Below are 20318 nucleotides of genomic sequence, written 5' to 3' on the forward strand. Positions count from 1 at the left end.
GAGGGTCACCACGTGGGGCAAGGGACCGTCCTTGCCAAGTCAGGCGCAGCTAGAACTGCGAGGGGACCGAAGCTTGCGTCTCGGTGGAGGATGGGGGAGAAATAAGGGCGCCAGGAGACAGGTTCCCAGGCTAGTTGCCCTTGCAAAACAGAGCAGGAGAGGGGGCAAGCTCGAGGACGAGGAAGAGAAAGCAGGATGCACCGTGGGGCAAGGCAAGTTAACTTAAGGTGACGGAAACGCAAGGGCAAATATAGGTGACTGCACCCTGGGCATTCTTAGCCGAGCAGAACAGCATACAGCCGCGCCCTCAACCTCATCAACCCAGAAAAGGGCATTTCGCCAACAGGGAAGAAAGCCCTTCCTTTCCCTGGAGTGCAGGTGGAAATTCTGCCATCTTATATTGAAAACGGGAACTGCAACACCTGGATGCCACGTTATGCAATCATTCCATGCAAGTTCCCGCCGGCTCCCCATGCAGTCCCCCCTCCCCTCAGCGCACAGTTGAGGTCCCCCCACACAGCTGTCCACACATGGCCAGGCACTTTGGAGTGTTACTTTTATTAAATAGTGAGTTTCCACACATGGCTTCTTTAAATAATTCAGGCGGTGGTGTGAGGTGGGGGGGGACAAAAGGGAGGAGGGCACACTTGCAGCTCCCCAACCCCCCCCATACCTAAGTATTTACATTTTAGCAGTTGGATAATCCTGGCTCAGAAGGAGGCAGCGCACGAGAGAAAATCTGCAGACATTGGAGAGGGGTACCCCAGGAGAACAAGCGGCCAGACTCATTTCCCCTCAGCCCATCTCCCAAACCATCTACCCCAGCCTCGCTCCAGTGCTGTCCCATGCTGTCCCAGCTCCCTTCCTCCGCAGATCCTGGGACTTGGTTCTTCTCACCAGAATAAGAGCACTTGGGAGAACAAAGTAGGGTCCCATCGCCAACAAAGGAAAAGCAAAAGAAAAGGGGGTGGGGAAGAAAAACACGAGCCCTGGGACAGCAATGGGCCATCACCTCCCTCAGAATCAGCAATCCAGTGCTGAGGTAGCTGTGCAGCTGGACTGAACGGAGGACCCTAGGCTGGGGAGAGGGTCGCTCGGTGCAAATGAAGAGCTGCTGGGGCACTAGAAGGAAAAGCACCCTTGCGTCGGCACTGTGTTGTGTGGATGGCAGGAGCAGGAGATGCCAGCAGAGGGCTCACAACTCACTATGACACTGGGTCCTGGGGCTCACAATGGAAGTGAACTTCAACCCAATCAACATCCCTAACAAAAATAATAATAAAGCAAGGGAAGTCAAGTCCCTCCCTTCAGAACAAGGGGCAGGGGGCTGTCAGGAGGAAAAGCTCCCTCTCGGGGGGACTGGGTGGGGACTGCACGCAGACTTTGCTTGTTTTCTGACACCCCCCGGGGGGGGGCGGCTTTTGAGACCTTAGCAACACTGGATTGTTGGTGACCTGTAAAACCAGATCAGCAGATGTGTGTGGATCCCTATGGCATAGCCTTGGGATGGCTGTTAGGATCATTTTGGGGAGGGGATAGGGGGGTGTAGAGAGGGAGCTGAACATGGAGGTTGGCCAGACCTAGGGCAGCAGGGACCAGGCCAAAGGAGTGGGACCTCCTTTTGGGGGGTTCAGGGGCGCTTCTTCAGCTGGGGTTTGCATCCAGGGGTCCAGCAGGATCTCTTCCAGCGAGGGTCGGGAAGAGGGCTTAGCAGCCAGGCACCGGCGGATCAAAGCGCAGCAGTCTGCAGGTGAACAGGCACAGTGGGAGGTGAGCAGTTGGTAGGACGGGGGGGGGGGGGGGGGGGGGGGGTAGGGAATAGCACCTGCTCAGTGAGCGCCTCACCTGGGGAGACGTGCGCCGGGAAGTGGAGCTCAGCCTCCAGAATCTCCTGGTCCCTCTCAAAGGGGATGTCCCCACACACCATGTCGTAGAGGAGGATACCCAGGGACCAGACAGTGGCTGGGAGTGCATGGTACTGGTGTCGCGAGATCCACTCAGGTGGGCTGTACACCCTTGTCCCTGCAAACAAGCCCGGGAAGAGGGGGGAGAGAAGTCAGATCTTCTTTGCCCACCAGGAAGAGGGCACCACCCTTCTCAGTTCAGAGCACTCCTTATAATAGCAGTGTCCCCTCATTAGAATAGTAGCTCTTTATCAAGATCCCAGCATCAAACAGCAGCACCTAAAACAACAGCAATGTCTCCAACAGAAAAAAACACTCCAAAGGACTGCAAGAAGAGCATAAAGAGAAATAACTTCCCCTGCCCCTCCCCAGCAGTGATCCAAGGCAGCCTCACCATCGAAGTCAGTGTAGGGTTCGTCATGAAGCAGGGCACCCGAGCCAAAATCAATGAGCTTGGCACAGCCACGGCAGAGGTCTATCAGGATGTTCTCGTCCTTGATGTCACGATGCACGACTCCACGGGCATGGCAGTGCTGGACAGCTGCCACGACCTGGCCAAACAAGCTGCGGCTTCGGCCTTCCCCCAGTGGGCCCTTCTCCGTGATGTAGTCAAAGAGATCCTGCGCCGGTAGGGGTCGCTCGAGGACAAGCATGAAGCCCTCTGGTGTCTCAAACCAGTCAAGCAGGCGGATGACGCCAGGGTGCCCACCACCTGCACACACTTTCCACAGCAGAGCCACTTCCAGTGGGCATGAAACAGAGTCTGACTGCAGGTGGATAGCAGAGAGAAAGCGGACGTGAGACCTGCTGCTCTGAGGGCCACCAACTTCCCACCTAACTTCCAATCACAGCCTCAGGCTTTAGAAAATGGCTGTGAACAACCCATTTATCCAACAGGGCAGTGGGCTTAAACTCCCACAAGCCATTGGAAGGGCGAATGGAGCAAGCAGCCCATGTACATTTGGCAGCTCAGGAGCTCAGCAAATACTTGAATAAAACTAACACTTGGGGCCAGTGTTGCGGCACAGCACGTTATCTTTCTATCTGTGATGTTGCTATCCCTTCCAGCTCCCTGCTTGTGGCCTGGGTAAGCAATAGAGGACGGCCCAAAGCCTTGGGACCTGCACCTGCATGGGACCCAGAAGAAGCTCCTGGCTCCTGATGGGCTCAGCTCTGGCTGTTGTGGGCAGTGGGGAGTGAACCAGTGGGTGTAAAGCATTTGCTGTGTCTCCTGTTTTGAATACGCTTTGAAATTTTCTTTTAAATAAAAATTGTTCTTTAGAAGGTAATATTTTACCTATTCTGTTCCTTGACATATCTGAAGTTATTACAAGAGTACCTTCCACACTGTAGCTGCTCAGTAAATGTTCAACCGATGAATGCACTTTATAACACAGGGTCTGACATTAAGTTACCATACAAGAAATAGTGGTTGTTTTTTGGCATACCTCAAACATTAGAACACTAACTGGTAACAGGACAGGGCTCCATAAATAATGTTAAATTATGTGAAATTTTTGGTAGAAAAGCTTAACACAAAAGGAGCGCTCAACAAATATTATGTACTACTTTGCCAAGAGCCTAGAATTGTGCTTGGTATACGGTAGGTGCTCAATATATATTTGCTAAATAGCTGAAAGTGGTTAATCCCAAAGGGCCTGGTAAAGAGCCTCAGAAATGTGATCATGTGATATTTACCCAGTCACCAAAAACCCAGAAACACTCAAGAACAGGCATAAATGTTAACTGGCCACAAAAAGCCCACCCAGAAACTGCCCGCAAGCGTGGTGATGGTGCGCAGCAGCCATCCTTTCCCGGTGGTGGTGCCCTCTGCTGGCCAGGCCGCAGACGTGCACATTTGCAGAACGATTTTCTCACGGTAATGCAAAAGTCCTCTAGCGCGCAGGCGCACCCTCTCCCTCTGGGTCCCACGGGCTGCACAGGCGCAGTCTCCCTCTGTGTCCACCAGAGGGCGCTCCCATCTCCACAACTTGTCTAGATCCGCCCAGATGTCCGTTAGCGCTCAAAAGGCAGGAGAGAAGCAGCCACCATCACCATGGCAACCAGTGACCTCTGCCCTTCTTTCCCCAGCAGCATGCCCTGCGGGCAACCCTCGAGGCAATGTTTGGAGGAAGGAGGCTAAGAAAGGAGTGGGAGGGGAGAATCCGGGGCTCTACAGGGAACGGGGTGACTCAGAACAGTGCATCACCCTATGGGAGTAAACATGGGTTGATAGAGGTGTTCTCTTCACCGTTACAGGGCGCAGGGAGCAATACATCCACCCACCTCTGGAAAAAGGCAAGGGAGTAAGAGTTCACCAGTGATGGAGTGGACAGGTCAGAAAGTAGCAAAGATACTTACCAAGGGGGACCATCCCAACACGCGATTCCGTGGGATCACTTTGATGGCCACCTGGAGAAGAGGGCCGGCAGATGATCCCCGTGTCCCTCACAATCAGGTATCTTCTGCCCACCTCCAGTGGCCCTGCACTAGCCAGCACCCCGTCTTTTTGGCCACCAACTAGAGTACAGCACAATCACAATAAGCTGGGGCTTTGCCCCCTACCTGTCAGGTCCCCAGCGCCAAGTTCACCTCTCCCACCATCCTTAGCCCCGGTGATCTTCCTGCTTAAGGCGTAGGGACCCCTCATTCTAGGTCTTGCGTTCTGTATTTCCTAACCTCCCTACCCAGGGCCAAGACACCACAACTCTGGACCGGGGTGCCGTCACGAGTGCACACTAGACACCTAGCTCTAATATCACCAATATCTCGGTTCTAGGTACTCCACCTTCCAACATACATGTTCTCTGGATCATGGAGTCTAGAGTCCTCAGGACACCCTCTTTCCAGTCTAATTCCTGGACATCCAAAATCCTGGCAATGAAAACCATTACCAACACCCTCACCATTCCCCCGACATAGCCACCTGGATACACACACATCCTTGCAACCCGGATCCTGGTCCTCATCATGCTACTACACACATTGCAGGCTTCCTCCCCACATGCGCGACCCTCCCCAGACCCTCATGGCGAATACCTGGAGTCGATCTGTGACGCGATGTCCCGCGAAGACCGTGCCAAATCCCCCCTTACCCAAGAGGGGGCCAAGTCGGTATTCGGCCTCGAACGCTTCCCGATCCTTGCCTCCTACGCAAGCGGAGGCGAGGAAGTCAGGGTGGCGGCGTGCTGAGCCCGTCAGCGACTCCCACCTCCCAGGGACCACCAACCACTCTTCTAGGCCCACCCCAACCTGGTCGCGACAGGGGAGGCTGCGCTCACCTGGCGGCGGCGTGGGGGTCACCGGGGGCGCGGGGAGCCCCTGCAGAGGTTTGGTCAACATGGAGGAGGTGCTGCGCAGATTGAGCCCGCTGAATCCGCTGAGCCCGCAGGGCGTGGACGCCCGGGGCAGGGAAGCCGGGGAGCCAGGGCTGGGGGGCGCCAGGGTGGAAAGCGGGGAAACTGATGGCCCCGAAGCGTCCGCAGACGGCGTAGCGTTAAGATTCCCCGCGCGCGCCAGCCCCAGTGCTACTGAGCCGGGGCACGCGCCTCCCGGGAGAGTCGCCCTGGGCGACCGCCCCGCCCACCTAGCTTTGATCAATCCGGACGCGGCACCTGCTGCACCCCAGCCAATCGGAGCCAGCTCTTATTTGCATACCACCCTCAACGTTGCAAGTCTTCTTATGCAAATATACTCCCGGTTCCCTCCGCGAAGGCGGGGCCTGAATGCAAATGAGATGGTGCGAAGTAGGGGGCACAAGAAAACAGGTTCTGGGAATCCCTTTGCAACAATTGCATTTGTTTTGGTCGTGGCGGGGGGTGGGGGTTGTTATTGTTGGGATGCGTGAGGTGTGAGTGCATGCGTGCACACTTGAAAAACAACTGCGCAGCCTCCTGCCTAAGGAAGTTGGTTTGCTGCCTCCGCCGCCTTGAGATTAGCGCGCAGATAACGCCAGGTTTTGGCTTCTAAGAATCTGAGCTTGGCGACTATTCAGGACGCTACCGCCAATGGTACTCCTAACCCCGGACAGGAGTTTTCAAAGAAACAGGAGGCTTCAAACTGAAATCTGGACCCTACAGGGTGTCCTGTCGCAAGGAAGGTTACCCCCCCACACTCCCACCACTGGAATCATTATGATCAAAGTTAGCGTTCCCACGCTGCGACGTGGTAACCTGTGGGACTGCTTTCAGAAGCCTTGACGTAGGCGGGACCTGGCTAGACTGCGCCAATGGGCCGTGGAATGGGTCTGCATCTAGAACAGTATGGTGTGGTCCTGGGGGGAGGGGAACGCTTCGGGCGAGATGAGGCCTGAGAGCCAAACTGGAGGCTGCTGGAGAAAGGATCAAACCTCCGCAGATGCAAACTCATGACCAACACCCAGGGGAGGCCCCATGCCATGCACCCCAAACACACGTGCTGCCAGTCACTCATGTCCACCTGTCTCAGATCCACCTGCAGACATAGCTGTGCCACAGGCATACACTGTGAGGCAGGCACACTCTTCAGTCGTGTCCCAGAATGACATGCAAAATACAATGTTAGATAAACACACTCCTGAGATGCATAGATTTACAGTTCCATGTGACAAACATGTTCGGTGGCATACACAGACATAACTTTCTGACACACACACATCATCATCGTCATCATGACATGCACTATCACAAAAAGCTTTGTCCCAGAAATGAAATACCCAGTGTGTCAGACTGTCTGATTTCAACACTCCTGAGACACACACTGAGGTGGCAGTCACAGACACAGGGAGACTCAGGAACAGACACACCGTCAGACATGCAGCCTTGTCACTGAAAGACCCTGTCCAGAAATAGCAAGGCAGACTGTCACAGGCATAGCAGTGGACATCACCACCGCAGACAGCACCCACAGACACCACCATCACAGGCCAGCCCATACAGCCAAGCACACGTCTGGGACAGACACACAGACGGTCAGAGTCCCACACTCGCTCACCACCTGACACACCTGGAAACAAGCTTGTCACACACGGCTGCAGATGCTCTGGCAAATGGCAAATGAAGATTTGGGACTCTCCACAGCCACATACACACACACAGGCAAAAGCAAACACATCAGCTCTCTCTCGGACTCGTCAACATTACATGATTGGGGCTCTACTATTGATTAGCTTCCCTGGGTTGGTGGGGATTCAGGTGGTAGTGACCCTTAGGGGAAGGCATTACAGCCCTGGCCCAGCTCATGATTTGTAGAGAGAAGGTAAAATATGAGTAGAATCATCAGACTTCTCAAAAGTTGACCTTCTACCCAGTCTTGGAAAACAAAGAAGCCAGCCTCCTGGTGCAGCATGTTAATAAGCTGCTGCCACCTGGGTGATGACTGAAGTGTTTTCAGTCCTGGCGGCTTCGCTTCCGATGCGGCTCCCCACTAATGCACCTGGGAAAACATCAGAAAATGGCCTAAGTGCTTGGGCCCCTGCCACGCACACAGGAGACCAGATGGAGTTCCTGAGCTTTGAGTGTTGCAGCCATTTGGGGAGTGAACCAGCAGATGGAAGAGCTCTCTTTTGATCGCCCTGCCTTTCAACTAAATAAATATTTAGAAGAAAAAAGACAAATAAAGTTGGCAGCTCAGCACAAATTGCATGCGGACACCAAGGAGACTGCACGGGGCAGCAGGAAGAGCTAGGTGGGGCCCAATGGTGGAGAGACTCCGCTAACAGGGTCACTGATAACACCTCCAAACACGTGCATGCTCAGCAGGTGCCAGGCATTACCCCTAAGAGCACATTGTGCTGAGGGCACACATTCTCTGTCAACGCTGTGCCACACAGACGGGGACACTTGCAGCTTAGAGAGCCCGTGATCTGAACGATGCCCACAGGGACAGGCAGCACTGAGGAAGGCTTCAGAACAACTCTCAGACACATATATGCTTGACCAGTGCGTAGACATGCCACAGCCTGCCACCCCCAGGCCCACATATCCACACTTCCCTCCATGGGGGGACACCATTACTGAGGTGCACGCACATACGCGTATACACACACACACAAAGTTGCTGGAGGAAAACCTAGGGAGCTGGCTGGTCTGTGCCTTGGCTTTACCCTGAGGAAAGGCAGGGCCAGGGGCCTCAGAGGACTGAGGGACACAAAGACAGATTGAGCCTTCCTGGGCTTCTAAGCCTCATTGGAGGCGCCGCCTCTGATCCTATCTGCTGTGTGGACTCAGGTTGCCAACCAAGCATCCGTTGTGCTTTTCCAAAGCATTTCACGTCAGGATTAGCAGGAGGCGAAGAGCAAACATTAATGGTAATGGAGGCAGGCAGCATTCAGACAGGAAGTTGTCTCTGCCCTCAGGCCCATTCGTTCCTCTGCCCACCCCGCCCCCATTCCACCAGCCCCAGGAAACAAGGTGGCCAGAGGCTGGGGCAGCAGGCAAAACCAGCTTTTCTTTTTCTCTTTTTCTTTCTTGCTTTCTTTTTTTTTTTTTTTGGTGGTAACAGGTCCAGAAAGTTTAATGAGCAGCAAATCACGTGGGAGTTCTGGGGCCACAGACCCCAGTGGAGAGGACTTAGACCTCAGCAAGCCAGCCAAGTCCTGTGCCGTGGCCTCCTCTACCCTGAGGCCTGCCCACCCCCTGCCCCACACAGAACAGAGTCGCTGAGGGAAACTGACATTTGGTTTTATTGTGCCAAGGACATTACAGATGGCGGATCTTGTCAACACCTGCAGGGCACAAGTGCCCAATCTGCTGGGGCTGCTGCCATTCTCTGTACTCAAATCCTGGGTGGTGCTCACAATCCCCACTGATGCCCCCCACTCCAAGATTCCAAGAAGACTCAGTGATGTTGATGGTGGAAGCAAAAGGAATGCAGCAAGGTCAGGATCTCATTGTCCACAGCTGGTCTGACGCCTGCGACCCCTGACCCGTGCCCCAGCTTGCACTCCAGGTCCTCTGCCTGCCTCCAAGGAGCTGGAGGATGGAAGACAGAAGTCCACCGGAAGACAGAAATCCACATCTTTGTGCCATCCCCCCTCCATGCCCCATGGCCTGCCTGTCCCCAAACCAAAGAGATGCCACCTTACCAGAGCCAATGCTGTCGTCTACATCATTTTTGTTTGGTTGCTTTTATATGATAAAAGTACATTTTAATAAAGAAAAAATCCAACACTGAAGGCTCAGACATTCTTAGGGTACTAGGAAAGGAAATTTCCCATTTCTTCCTCCAAGCTGCCTGTCATCACTGAAGGGATGTATATGACAGGCTTTTCTGATCTCAGAAGGAGCGAGGGGTAGGGAGCCTTTCCTCTAAATGTCACCTTCCTCTGGGGCTGCCAGTTGGTTGTCTCTCGCCTACCTCTGGCACCCTTGCCGAGTCCCCTGTGGAATGCAGGGATGGTGCCGTGCGGGGGGGCAATGGGGCACATCAGCGGGCGGAGAGACAGGTGGTGGCAGCAGCAATTCAGAGGGAATGCGGTGGGCAGTCAGCCAGAAGGAGGAAGGAGGAGGGAAAAGGGGGAGGGAGAGAGAAAGCGGGAAGGAGGCAAGAGGAAAGAAAGCCAAAGGTGGTGGCCAGGCGGCATCAGACGGCGGGAGAAGGGGGAGGCTGGAAGATGGTTCTAGTCCCTGGGTCTCAATCAGCTCTTGTCCGGGGGTGGGTCTCTGTGCATTTTGTTTTTCTTCATACTGTCTAGGTATTCCTGTTGGGACACTGCCAGCACCGAAGCTAGGATTTCATCATCATCCCAGTCGTTCAGACCTGTTGGGCAAGAGCAGGGAAAGGATTATGAGACACAGCCTCAGTCTGCTTTCCCCTCCTCATTTGCAGTTAATCCCAGGAGCTTCAAGGATTCAAGGAAAATCCCATCTAGGCCTTCTCACTTCCATTCTGTATGGAAAAAGCTCCTCTAGGCCCCACTTAGTTCCCTTTTGGGACAACCCCCTCCAGCTTAGAAAATTCCCCCCATACATCTCACTTATTTTCCTGGGGAGAATCCAGAGGCTTTGGAAGTCTTCTCATAGAACATGTCCTTCTTCCAGTCTCTCCCCAGTTCCTAGCTGGCCCCTGTCCTCGAAGAGGCTTACCAAAGGCAGAAGGGGACATCTGCTGAATGAGAGCCCGGCATTCCAGAGCAGGATAGAGAGACACGAGGGGGGAAGTAGCCCGGTCGGCCCCTGCAGAGAACTGACTGCTTGTACCTACAGCAAACGGAGAGTCAGACGGAGGGCCCAAGTCCCAGGCATGGCCCTCTGATCCTGGCATGGCCCTCTCAGCAAGCCACTGACCTGGTGCACTGGGTGATGGAGGTTTGGCAAGCGCTAGGACAGTGCCTGGGGAAGGGGGTTTAATGCCTAGCTCGGCATGCAGCTCAGGGTGCTCCGGGGATGAAGCTGAACTCCGCTGCCGTGGAGACCGACTGCTCCACTCTTCTAGGCCGCTGGAGGCTGCTGCTGTGGCCGAGCTACACGTGGCACTGGCTTTCCGGGGCTGCGGCACGGGAAGAAGAGCAGTAAGGACCACAACTAGCCGGGATGCACCTGTGTGCCAGCCCCGAGTGCAGGTGACCATCACTTTCCCTGCAGGTCACTGCCATTTCTACTCACACAGTGGTCAGGGCTTGTCACGGATCTAAACCCCCTGATGCCCTCTAATACCAGTACAGCCCATTACAGCCAATGTGATAGAAAATCCTGCCACCCATACCTTCAAAACAGACCCAAAGCCCAAAATTTGACACCACCTCCACTAACCAGTACCGGCTGCTGTCACCTGGTCTGCTTCAGTAGCCTCCTGCCTAGTTCCCTGCTGCCATCTTCAACCCTCAGACTCCGCTGTTCACCCAGCAGTCAAGGGGATCATGTGGAATCGCAAGTCAAGTCTCTGCTCTGCTCATGACCATGCCACATATCTGCTTCACTCAGGACAGAAGCTAAAGTCCTGGCAATAGCATTGTCACGGCGGTCAGGCCGCTACTTGAGACACTCAACATCCCACATCAGTAGTGCCAGATCAAGCCCCAGCTGCTTAGCTTCTGATACAGCATTACTGCTAACACACCCTGGGAAAGCAGCAGAGTATGGCTCAAATGTTTGGGCCTTGTCACAGAGATGTAGTTCTGGGCTCCTGGCTTCTACCTGGCACAACCCTGACCATTAGGGGGTGTGGGGCATGAATCAGCAGATGGAAGATCTCTTTCCCAACTGCCTTTCAAAGTAGATGAGAATAAACATAAAAAACAAAAAGGAGTCGCTACAGCCCCCACCCCCTGCCCTGACTACCTACCACCAACTCCCACTACCTTCACCTACTACTGCCTTCTGTTCAGCTACACTGACCTCCCTCCAGGCCTTGCCTGGATTGTACCAGGTGCTCAGATCCTACCTTTGCCTGCTCTGGTGCTCAGTTAAGTCTTCTGCAGATTTCTGCTCAAACCGCATCTGTCCGAGGCCTATGTTGACCATGACACTGTTCAGTACTGTGAATTCCTATCCCCTCCACCCTGGCTCTACATTTTTCATCCACAACATCCCTCAACTGATTTAGTCATTCTGCTTTTGTTTATTTTGTTGCATTCTTCATGGATGTGAAGATTGCAAGGACAGTGACCTTGGCTCACCAGGCTCAAAGTATCCCAAGAACAGCGCCCAGCACAAGCTTGCAACAATATTGCTAAACACCTATTCAGTTCTTGGCAACACCCAATCACTCCAAACTCCCTGAGGTTCTTCAGATGTCTGCCTCAGCCCTCCCTGCCCCCTAACTATTCACCCTTCCTCTGTAAAGCTGATCCACAACCTCATTTGCACTGCTCCCCCAGCCAGGGCCACAAGCTTCACTGAGTGCAAGAAGGGTGGGCCTGATTTGACATTCTCAGTGCAGAGCCCAGCTTCCAAGGGCTTGCGATAGAAGCTGGTCTTCCTGCAGCTCTCCACCATACCCTCATGCACTAGCAACAGTAGCTCTTCTCCCTCACCCTTTAAAGCTTGTTTTGACTACCCACTTAGAATCCAAAGATACAATGCCAACAAGACTAAGGCCAAGATGAGCTACAAGTGGAAGAAGCTTCCTTCCCTTCCATAAGTCAAACCACTTAACTCTATTCTGGTTGGGCCAAAGCATGGGAAGTAGGAAGTTCTTGGCCCGGTAGGCAACACAGCTCATAACATACCTGGCTAGGTCCACGGACCTGGCGGGCCTGTTTCTCCTGGTCCCGCAGCCACTGCAGGTAGGATTCCCTAGCCACCTGCTCCTCAATGGCCTCATTTGTAGCCTCCCAATCTGTAGCCCGTTTCTTGTCTTCTAACATCTGCTGTTCAATCCAGGACTCCTCCGATGTCTTTATGGCATTCTTCATCAGGGACTGTTCTGCAAACTGCAAGGAGGAGAGGAACAGGCATGTAGGGCCAAGAGTCAAACTGGGCTTTGTGAACCAGGTGCAGACCTCAGAAAACACCCTTGAGTTGCGAGACCTGTCATTCCAACCAAAGTCCTATGCTCACAAGTTCAGAAGCCTGACCCCATTCCCATTGAGGCACTAAATCTGGGATGGCCAGATGCCCTGTAGCCTAGGCCTTCATTGAAAGCCCTCCCATTCAGCTTCATAATGCTGAGGTTCTCCTCACATGTACCCAAAAGGGACCGACAACCTGAGAAGTGAGCAATATTCACCCAGAGTGGCGAGAGAATTCACATCATAAGGCAGTGGCCAAGGAGGTCACTTGGTTCTGGGAAGCAATGGAAGGCAGTATCTAGGTGCAGCAAGGGACTGTGAGCATTTAAAAAAATAAAAACAGCACAGTATATCCCAGGGTACAAGTATTAATATTGGCTTTTAAATCCTTAGCATTATTTTAATGCACACAGATTACATGCAAATATATGTGTACCAAGTGATGATGTAAAGTGTAATCTTTTTTCCTGTGAACAATAACTTTAGAAGTAGGTAAAACTTTGAGTTTAAAAAAAAAATCAGTTAAACAGGATACAAAAAAAAAAATCTAAGCATAGTTTATCAAAAGACATAAACAGGGCAAATAAGCATATGAAAGAGCTCATGATGCAGCATCTCCTATTGTAATTGATCTAAAAACTTACATCCACACAAAAACCTGCACACAGAAATTCAAAGCAGTGTTGTTATTCACCATCATCAAAAACTAGAAGCCACCAAGAATACCAACAGGTGAATGATTAAATAACCATGATGCCTCCATAAACTGAATGTTACATTGACAAGAAACAAGCTACAAAGCTAAGTAAAAACAGGGAAGCACCTGAATGCATCCAGTTAACTGTAGAATTTCAATCTGAAAAGGGCAAAAACCAAAGCCTGGTAAACACTTCAGTGGTCACAGGAGGGAGGAAAGGAGGAACAGTGGGAATTGTTAGGTATGCAGAAACTTTCCCGAATGATAAGATGATGGGGGACTCATGCAGTGCTATTGTCAAAAGCCACAGAACTTTACAAAACAAAGAGCAAAGCTTAATGTATGCTAATTTCTTTTAAAAGATCAATTAGGAGGCTAGGGATCCAGGCTGGAATGCAGAAAGTGACAAAAGAATCTTAATGTGTTACAAATGAAATGAGCTCCCTGAAGGGGGTAGGGAGAAAAGCTAGTGACCTCCCAGTCACTTTGGAAATGAATGGAGTCTTAACACTAGAGGCAAAAGCACAGCATGGTTACTCTAGGTGATTGAGTTGTTTCCCTGGAGGGTTTGGGTTAATCAGAGTAAATGAAAATGAGTGGCTAAGTAAAGGAAAAGCAGACAATTGGAGCAAGGTTTCTCACTGAGGCAATGGGAATTCACAGATGAACAAGAGGCTAGCATGATGCATGTGCTAATACACTTGAGTTGGAGACCTTGGTAAGAATTCACATTTCATATTGATTCAGAGAGTTGCAGAGGGAAATATTCAGAGATGAGTGTACACACAGGCAGGTCTGAGCACATACATCTCCAGGCTGTTTTCTATGAGGGCCTAGAAGCAAGGACAACCTACTAGAAAAGAATACACTCAGCAAGTAGATTTTATGTTCCATACATTCTCTAACAAAAGATTTCAGGGCTCCTTGAAGAAACGTCTGATTCTAGAACTGGGCCAGGAAATATACAACTGAATCTAGAGCACCTTACAGCACTAGAAAGTAAAGGAAGTGCTCTGAAAACATCAGAACTTTATGAGAAACAAAATAAATAAAAGGGGAACTGAATTATCATCAAAGGTATAAAACAAATACCCAAGCAAGGGTTGTACACTGAACTCCTTCCAAGAGCCTGGCAAAGGTGGAAAAGTGGCAACAGCTGAGAAACCTAACAAGCACTACTTCTGTCATGTGAGCAGAGACGGACAGCAACAGTCAAAAATCCCATTTGCAGAACATACTGTTGACAGGATCTAAAGAACAGAGCATTTCACCTCTGCAATCTTCCCTAAAACCAGTAACTAGTCCAATCTCCAACACCAAATTCCAAAAGAATTACAATGTACTTGAGCAGTACTCCTTAAAACCGTCAGGGTCTTGATTAAAACAAGAGAAGCCTAAGAAATGGTTACAGATAAGGGATCCTCAGGAAGCCCAGCTGCTTCAGTGAATACAAATGTATCAAATATTCATTCAAAAGTGTAACTGCTTCGGTTAATACTAATGTATCAATATTTGTCATATCATTGTTATAAATGGACAGCAGTCTGTTGTGGGATATTCCTAATAGCCACATTGTATAAAAAGGAGATAAAAGGAAATTCTAGTATCTCTTCAATTGTTTTGTAAATCTGAAACTCCTCTACAAGTGAAATCTACTGAATAAAAAACACTTCACACATTCAAATTTTAACAGGAAGGAAGAGAAAGCATTCAAGCCAAGAAAAGACATGAATGAATCTGAAATGAGTCAGCCTGTGCAGTAGCCTATCAGCTAAAGTCTTCGCCCATGTGGGTGCCAGTTCATGTCTGGGCAGCTCCACTTCCCATCCAGCTCCCTGCCTGTGGCCTGGGAAAGCAGTTGAGGACAGCCCAATGCATTGGAACCCTGCACCCATGTGGGAGACATGGAAGCTCCTGGTTCCTGGCTTCAAATCGGCTCTGCTCCGGCCATTGTGGCCATTTGGGGAGTGAATCAGTGGATGAAGGATCTTCCTCTCTCTCTTCTCCTCTCTGTATATCTGACTCTCCAATAAAAATAAATAAATCTTAAAAAAAAAAAAACAGTGAAAAAGGTCTGTATGAAACAACTATATGTATACACTGCATGACCCAACTACTTGCTAATCTAGAAAAGGCAAACCACAAACAAAAGCAAAAGAAATTTAAAGAATTAAAAAAAAAATTCGAGAAACAGTCACAACTAAGAAGAGCCACAACAGCCAAATTTTGTAATGTGGCATCCTGTAGGATCCTGGAACAAAAAAGGTCATTAGGGAAAAACTGAGAGACTCTGAATAAAGCGCAGTCTCTAGTTAATGATATATCAAATTCAGTTAATTAATGGTGACAAATGTACTAGGCTAATGTGTTCATTATCATGAGATATTAAGAATTCTGCAATATCTTTGTATTAGTTCGTATATCTAAAATTTCCTAAAAAAATTTTTTAAACTTTTCTAAAATTAAAAGTTTATTCCAAAACAAAACAAAACAAAAAACAAACTTTTCTAAAATTAAAAGTTTATTCCAAAACAAAACAAAACAAAACAAAAAACAAACTTTTCTAAAATTAAAAGTTTATTCCAAAACAAAACAAAACAAAAAACCTGTCTGTTGGAGGGTCTATTAGTGTTAGGGTGTTTTCTAAAATGAGGCAGGAGTACTTTCTATTTATAGGAAGTGAAATTTGAATAAAAGTTATCAAAATCCCCAGCAGATGACTGTATTAGAGTAGGAAAGAAAGTAAGAATGTATTTATGTGTGCTGGGAAAATGCCCTGCTTTCTTTTTTTTTTAATTTTGAATTTTATGGTATAATTCCATAGGATCTTGGATTTCCCTACTCTGGGCCTGCTACTTTCTGATTACTGGGTAACTAGTTAATTTTACTGAGGTGATGCCTCCACAGACCCAGAGACGAGACAGGTCAACTCTGTAGAAGCCAAGAGAGATCTCTGAGCTCCATATCCAGCAGTCATCCCAGTGACGGGGACCCACTTACCCCTGGTTTGAAGGATGGCAGGCCCAGCCCCACGCCAATGGTGGCCTTGTTAGGATTCACCACTGAATTATAGTGGATATTCCGGTGGTAGCTGACGCGGATGGGCTCATCCTCATTTTGATGTATCCCATGGAATGTGTTGATAGGTTCTACAGGGGAAAAGAAGGAGGGAGCATCCACAGAGGGCCAGGTATGGCAGGCTTGCTGGAGGTGCCACTTGTCTCCCCCACCCTTCCCGCTCCCCTGCACTACCACAGAAGTACCTGTGCTATATTGGTACACCTCCACGGGACGGTTATACATCTCCGCCATGGCCTGCATCTCAATGTGGTTACCATGGCAGTTATTTTTCCGCTTGCGGTTGATGTAGGTGGTGAAGTCCTCTGTGACGTAATTGGAAAAGTAGTCGGCATTCTTCATCTGCAGAACAGATTGGAAGGTCAAGGTCTGTGTGGAGAAGAGAGGAGATCCTCCCACCCTGCCTGACCCAAGGCCTGCCCAAGGTCTCACCAGATAGTCCATGCAGTGCTTTCGTACAACCTCATGCATGTCCTGGTCTCCATACACCTGGTCAGCTGTGGGGACAGATGGAGGCACGCGGGTGAGAGCTACCACTACACAGGAGTTCTTAGTCCCAGAACATCTTCACCAAGGGGAGCCAGAGGACCAGGGAAATTCCCATTCCTAGCCCAAGGTCTGGAAAGCTCTCGCCCCTGTACTAGAACGGGGTCATGGACAATGAGATAGATGTGATCTTGAAAACAAGAGAGCGCAGATGAGAGGCATATGGCCAGAGGCTACTGCAGCAGTTGCCCAGGGCATGCCTGGCCACTCGGATAAATCAGCAGCACTCTAAGTTCCACATATGTCCTTGAGCATGACCCATTCCCTGGCTTTTCACTTTTCACATGTGCAGAGGCTGAGGGACAGCTGATTGCTAGCCCATGACAGAACCAACTCCAGAATTCAGGTTTTGATGCCTGACTCCCAAGAATAAGCACAGCTCTGGTAGGTTTGAAAAAAAAAAAAAAAAAAAAAGGAAAAAAGGGGGCCAGTACCATGTCAAAGTAGGCTAAGCCTCAGCCTGTAGCTCTGACAGCCCATTATGGGTGTTGGTTCATGTCCCGGCTAATCCACTTCCCATCCAGTTCCCTGCCTGTGGCCTGGGAAAGCAGTAAAGGATGGCCCAAAGCCTTGGGATTGTGCACCCATGTGGGTGACATGAAGGAAGCTCCTGGCTCCTGGCTCTGGATCGGCTCAGCTCTGGCCACTTAGGGAGTGAACCAGTTCACGGAAGACCCCTCCACACCCCGCTGTCTTTTTTCTTTTTTTTTAAAACCATCCCATTCTTTTTAAAAGATATTTATTTTTATTACAAAGTCAGACATACAGAGAGGAGGAGAGACAGAGAGGAACATTTCCCGTCCGTTGATTCATTCCCCAAGTGACTGCAATGGCCGGAGCTAAGCCAATCCAAAGCCAGGAGTCAGGAGCTTCTTTGAGGTCTCCCACGCAGGTGCAGGACTGGGGTTCTTCACTGGGTTCTCTGCTCGGTTCTGGCAAATAACAGTGAGCTAAGTGACCCAAATCTTCTGAGCCTCCTACACCTCCATACGTACAGTGGCAGCAGGATGGCTACAACCTAGCGTGCCTCTTGGGGGGACTCAGTGAGTAACAGGTGGAGTGTGGTGGGCCCTGGGCCTGGCACAGGGAAGTCACCCAACAAGATGAGGGAGTATTTCCACAGTGAGGCTTCAGAGTCTGTTATTGTGAAGGGGGCAAGCGGACTATACTCCTGCCCCTACCTTCAAAGAGCACACAGGCACCTGACTTTAGTTGAATTCAAGCAGGACAGCCTGTGGCCAAAGGTTCAGGCGACATGGGATTCGGTCAAACTCAGGTAAGCAGGAACCAGAGTCCTGCCTCACTTGAGGACCTGCACACATGCCATTCCCCTTCTGCAGGATGCTTTTCCACCCTCCTCATTGCCTACTTCTCAAGTCCTCACCTGCTGGGTCATAGAGTTGCCTCCCTCCCAGGGAACCTTTGTCAGCACAGACTTCTACCCCAATCACACTGGGCTCACATGGCAGAGAGGACAATTCATCCTTGGGGCCTCCTGAGCTCAGGGAAGGAAATCAGGGAGAGTCTGCTGGGCTGCTAGGCTGAGGGAGCCAGGGAACTCTCACTCAGGGAGCCTAGAACCGGCTTAAAGATCAGCTACAGCAGATTGCCACTGACTGAGACAAAGAGGGAATTTCCCTGTGGTTCCCCTGGGGACCGGTGCACCAAAGGCTCTCCTAGGGCACTGGCATAGTTTGGTCATGCAGGGAGCAGCCAAAAGTTTCCCCATGACCATCAATGTAGCTCTGTTAAACACCTCTGCTGGGCCTGGCGCGGTGGCCTAGCAGCTAAAGTCCTTGCCTTGAAAGCACCAGGATCCACTTCCCATCCAGCTTCCTGCTTGTGGCCTGGGAAAGCAGTTGAGGACGGTCCAAAGCCTTGGAACCCTGCACCCGTGTGGGAGACCCGGAGGAAGTTCCTGGCTCCTGGCTTCCGGTTGACTCAGCACCAGCCGTTGTGGTCAGTTGGGGAGTGAATCAACAGACAGAAGATCTTCCTCTCTGTCTCTCCTCCTCTCTGTATATCTGACTTTCCAATAAAAATAAACAAATCTTAAAAAAAAAAAAAAAAAAAAAACTTTGCTGCCCTCCTCTTCCCTACTTGGGAGACAAGGAGAGAGGGGCTGGCGTGGTGACACCACGTTAAGCTGCCACCGCCTATAACACCAACATCCTATAGGAGTGCTGAATTGCATCTCAATCATCCTACTTCTGACCCAACACCCTGGCAATGTGCCTGGGAAAGCAGTGGAAGATGGTCTAATGGTTTGGGCTCTTGCCACCCACATGGAAGACTTGGACGGAGCTGCTGGCTCCTGGCTTCCACCGGACCTAGCCTCAGTACTTGTGGTCATCTGGGGAGTGAGCCAGCAGAGGCAAGCTCTAATGCACGTGTGTACACATACTTGCTCTCTGTGTACATCTCTGGTTTTAATTTTTTTTTTAAAAATTGCTCTCGGGCCCGGCGGCGTGGCCTAGCGGCTAAAGTCCTTGCCTTGAAAGCCCCGGGATCCCATATGGGCGCCAGTTCTAATCCCGGCAGCTCCACTTCCCATCCAGCTCCCTGCTTGTGGCCTGGGAAGGCAGTCGAGGACGGCCCAATGCATTGGGACCCTGCACCCGCGTGGGAGACCCAGAAGAGGTTACAGGTTCCCGGCTTCAGATAGGCGTGCACCGGCCCGTTGCGGCTCACTTGGGGAGTGAATCATCAGATGGAAGATCTTCCTCTCTGTCTCTCCTCCTCTCTGTATATCTGACTTTATAATGAAATAAATAAATCTTTAAAAAAAAAATTGTTCTCAGAAGAAAAGGCACATGTCCCTCTCAATCTTGGAGGAAAGTGGGCAGTACGAGCTGAGGGGGCGGGTAAGAACTGCGAAGGCGGGAAGGGGTAGCCCCTTCACGGACGTAAACAAGGATGTGGGTTCCGCAGCCACACTCTTCCCCGCCCCACCCCCAGCGGCACTTCCAATAAGTCACATGGCCTGCATACAGGTTGGGGGCCCCCTGCTGCTGCCTTTCTTAGAAGCCTGGACCACAGAGGCTGCTGTGGTTGCCTGCCGGAGCTGCCTGAGGAGCTATTTGTGTAAGCTCAGCCTGGGGTGTCCACAGGCAGTGGGTGATAGCGCTGTCTGCAGCTGCAGGAGACAGAAAGCCAGACGGCAGTGAAGGGGTTAAGGAGGGGCTGGCCTGTCAGGCTCAGGGAAGCCTACTGAGGTGAGTTTCTGCTGTGGTACAAGGGTTACCATTTCCAGGGAAATGGGGAGAGGGGAGAGCGGACCAGGGATGGAGCTGGGGTAGAACCCCATTTCCCTACCATGGACCCTTTTGCCTGGGCAAAGAACTATCTTCTCTGTGTGGCATCAAACAAAAAACAAAGCCTTTCACCTCTCTGGGCTGAAATGTCATCCTCAGAGTAATGACAGTAACTGTTCCTCCACTCACAGCGCGTTGCCAAGACTGCATGTGACAATCTGTCCAGTGCCTGAGATACAGCAGGTGGTCAATAAGCCCAGCCCTGGTCGCCCAGAGCACTGCGATTTCTTCACGCCCCTAGCCTGCTAGCTGCCCAGCAGGGCGCCGGAAGTGCGTAGCAACTCCTTCCCCATTCATGTTGCAGTTCCTCCTTGTGAGGAAAGCCCCAAACACAGAGCCTAGACCTGCCC

General features: G+C 50.9%; 2 protein-coding genes across 3 annotated transcripts in view; both read right to left on the reverse strand.

The window, feature by feature from the left end:
* Positions 1–539: 539 nt before the first annotated feature.
* Positions 540–5476, reverse strand: PIM2 (Pim-2 proto-oncogene, serine/threonine kinase). The gene is made up of 7 exons (XM_058658838.1): positions 5186–5476; positions 4944–5053; positions 4266–4316; positions 2299–2671; positions 1846–2022; positions 1581–1744; positions 540–1263 (listed from the first exon to the last, which is right to left on the reverse strand). The coding sequence occupies exons 1-6, from the start codon at positions 5244–5246 to the stop codon at positions 1581–1583; spliced, it is 936 nt and encodes a 311-aa protein (XP_058514821.1). The 5' UTR covers positions 5247–5476; the 3' UTR covers positions 540–1263.
* Positions 5477–8542: 3066 nt separating this feature from the next.
* OTUD5 (OTU deubiquitinase 5) overlaps positions 8543–20318 on the reverse strand; it is a 33135-nt gene continuing 21359 nt past the window's right edge. For both annotated transcript variants that reach the window (XM_058659248.1, XM_058659247.1), the window contains exons 3-9: positions 16541–16605; positions 16294–16450; positions 16031–16179; positions 12052–12255; positions 10169–10370; positions 9968–10081; positions 8543–9641 (exon numbers count right to left, since the gene is read on the reverse strand). In XM_058659248.1, coding sequence (XP_058515231.1) covers positions 9520–9641; positions 9968–10081; positions 10169–10370; positions 12052–12255; positions 16031–16179; positions 16294–16450; positions 16541–16605 — 1013 coding nt within the window. In that variant the 3' untranslated portion in view covers positions 8543–9519. The remainder of the gene's footprint in view (positions 9642–9967; positions 10082–10168; positions 10371–12051; positions 12256–16030; positions 16180–16293; positions 16451–16540; positions 16606–20318) is intronic.

This window comes from Ochotona princeps, chromosome X (assembly GCF_030435755.1).
Source record: "Ochotona princeps isolate mOchPri1 chromosome X, mOchPri1.hap1, whole genome shotgun sequence".
NCBI lineage: Eukaryota > Metazoa > Chordata > Mammalia > Lagomorpha > Ochotonidae > Ochotona > Ochotona princeps.

Bases quoted from the DNA above. Each gene is read 5' to 3' on its own strand.
- PIM2 (XM_058658838.1), bottom strand. From the start codon at position 5,246: ATGTTGACCAAACCTCTGCAGGGGCTCCCCGCGCCCCCGGTGACCCCC. The intron at 4,317-4,943 runs GTATTCGCCATG...CCTCTTCTCCAG, and splicing joins GCGTCACAGATCGACTCCAG to GTGGCCATCAAAGTGATCCC. The intron at 2,672-4,265 runs GTAAGTATCTTT...ATCCACCTGCAG, and splicing joins TGTTGGGATGGTCCCCCTTG to TCAGACTCTGTTTCATGCCC.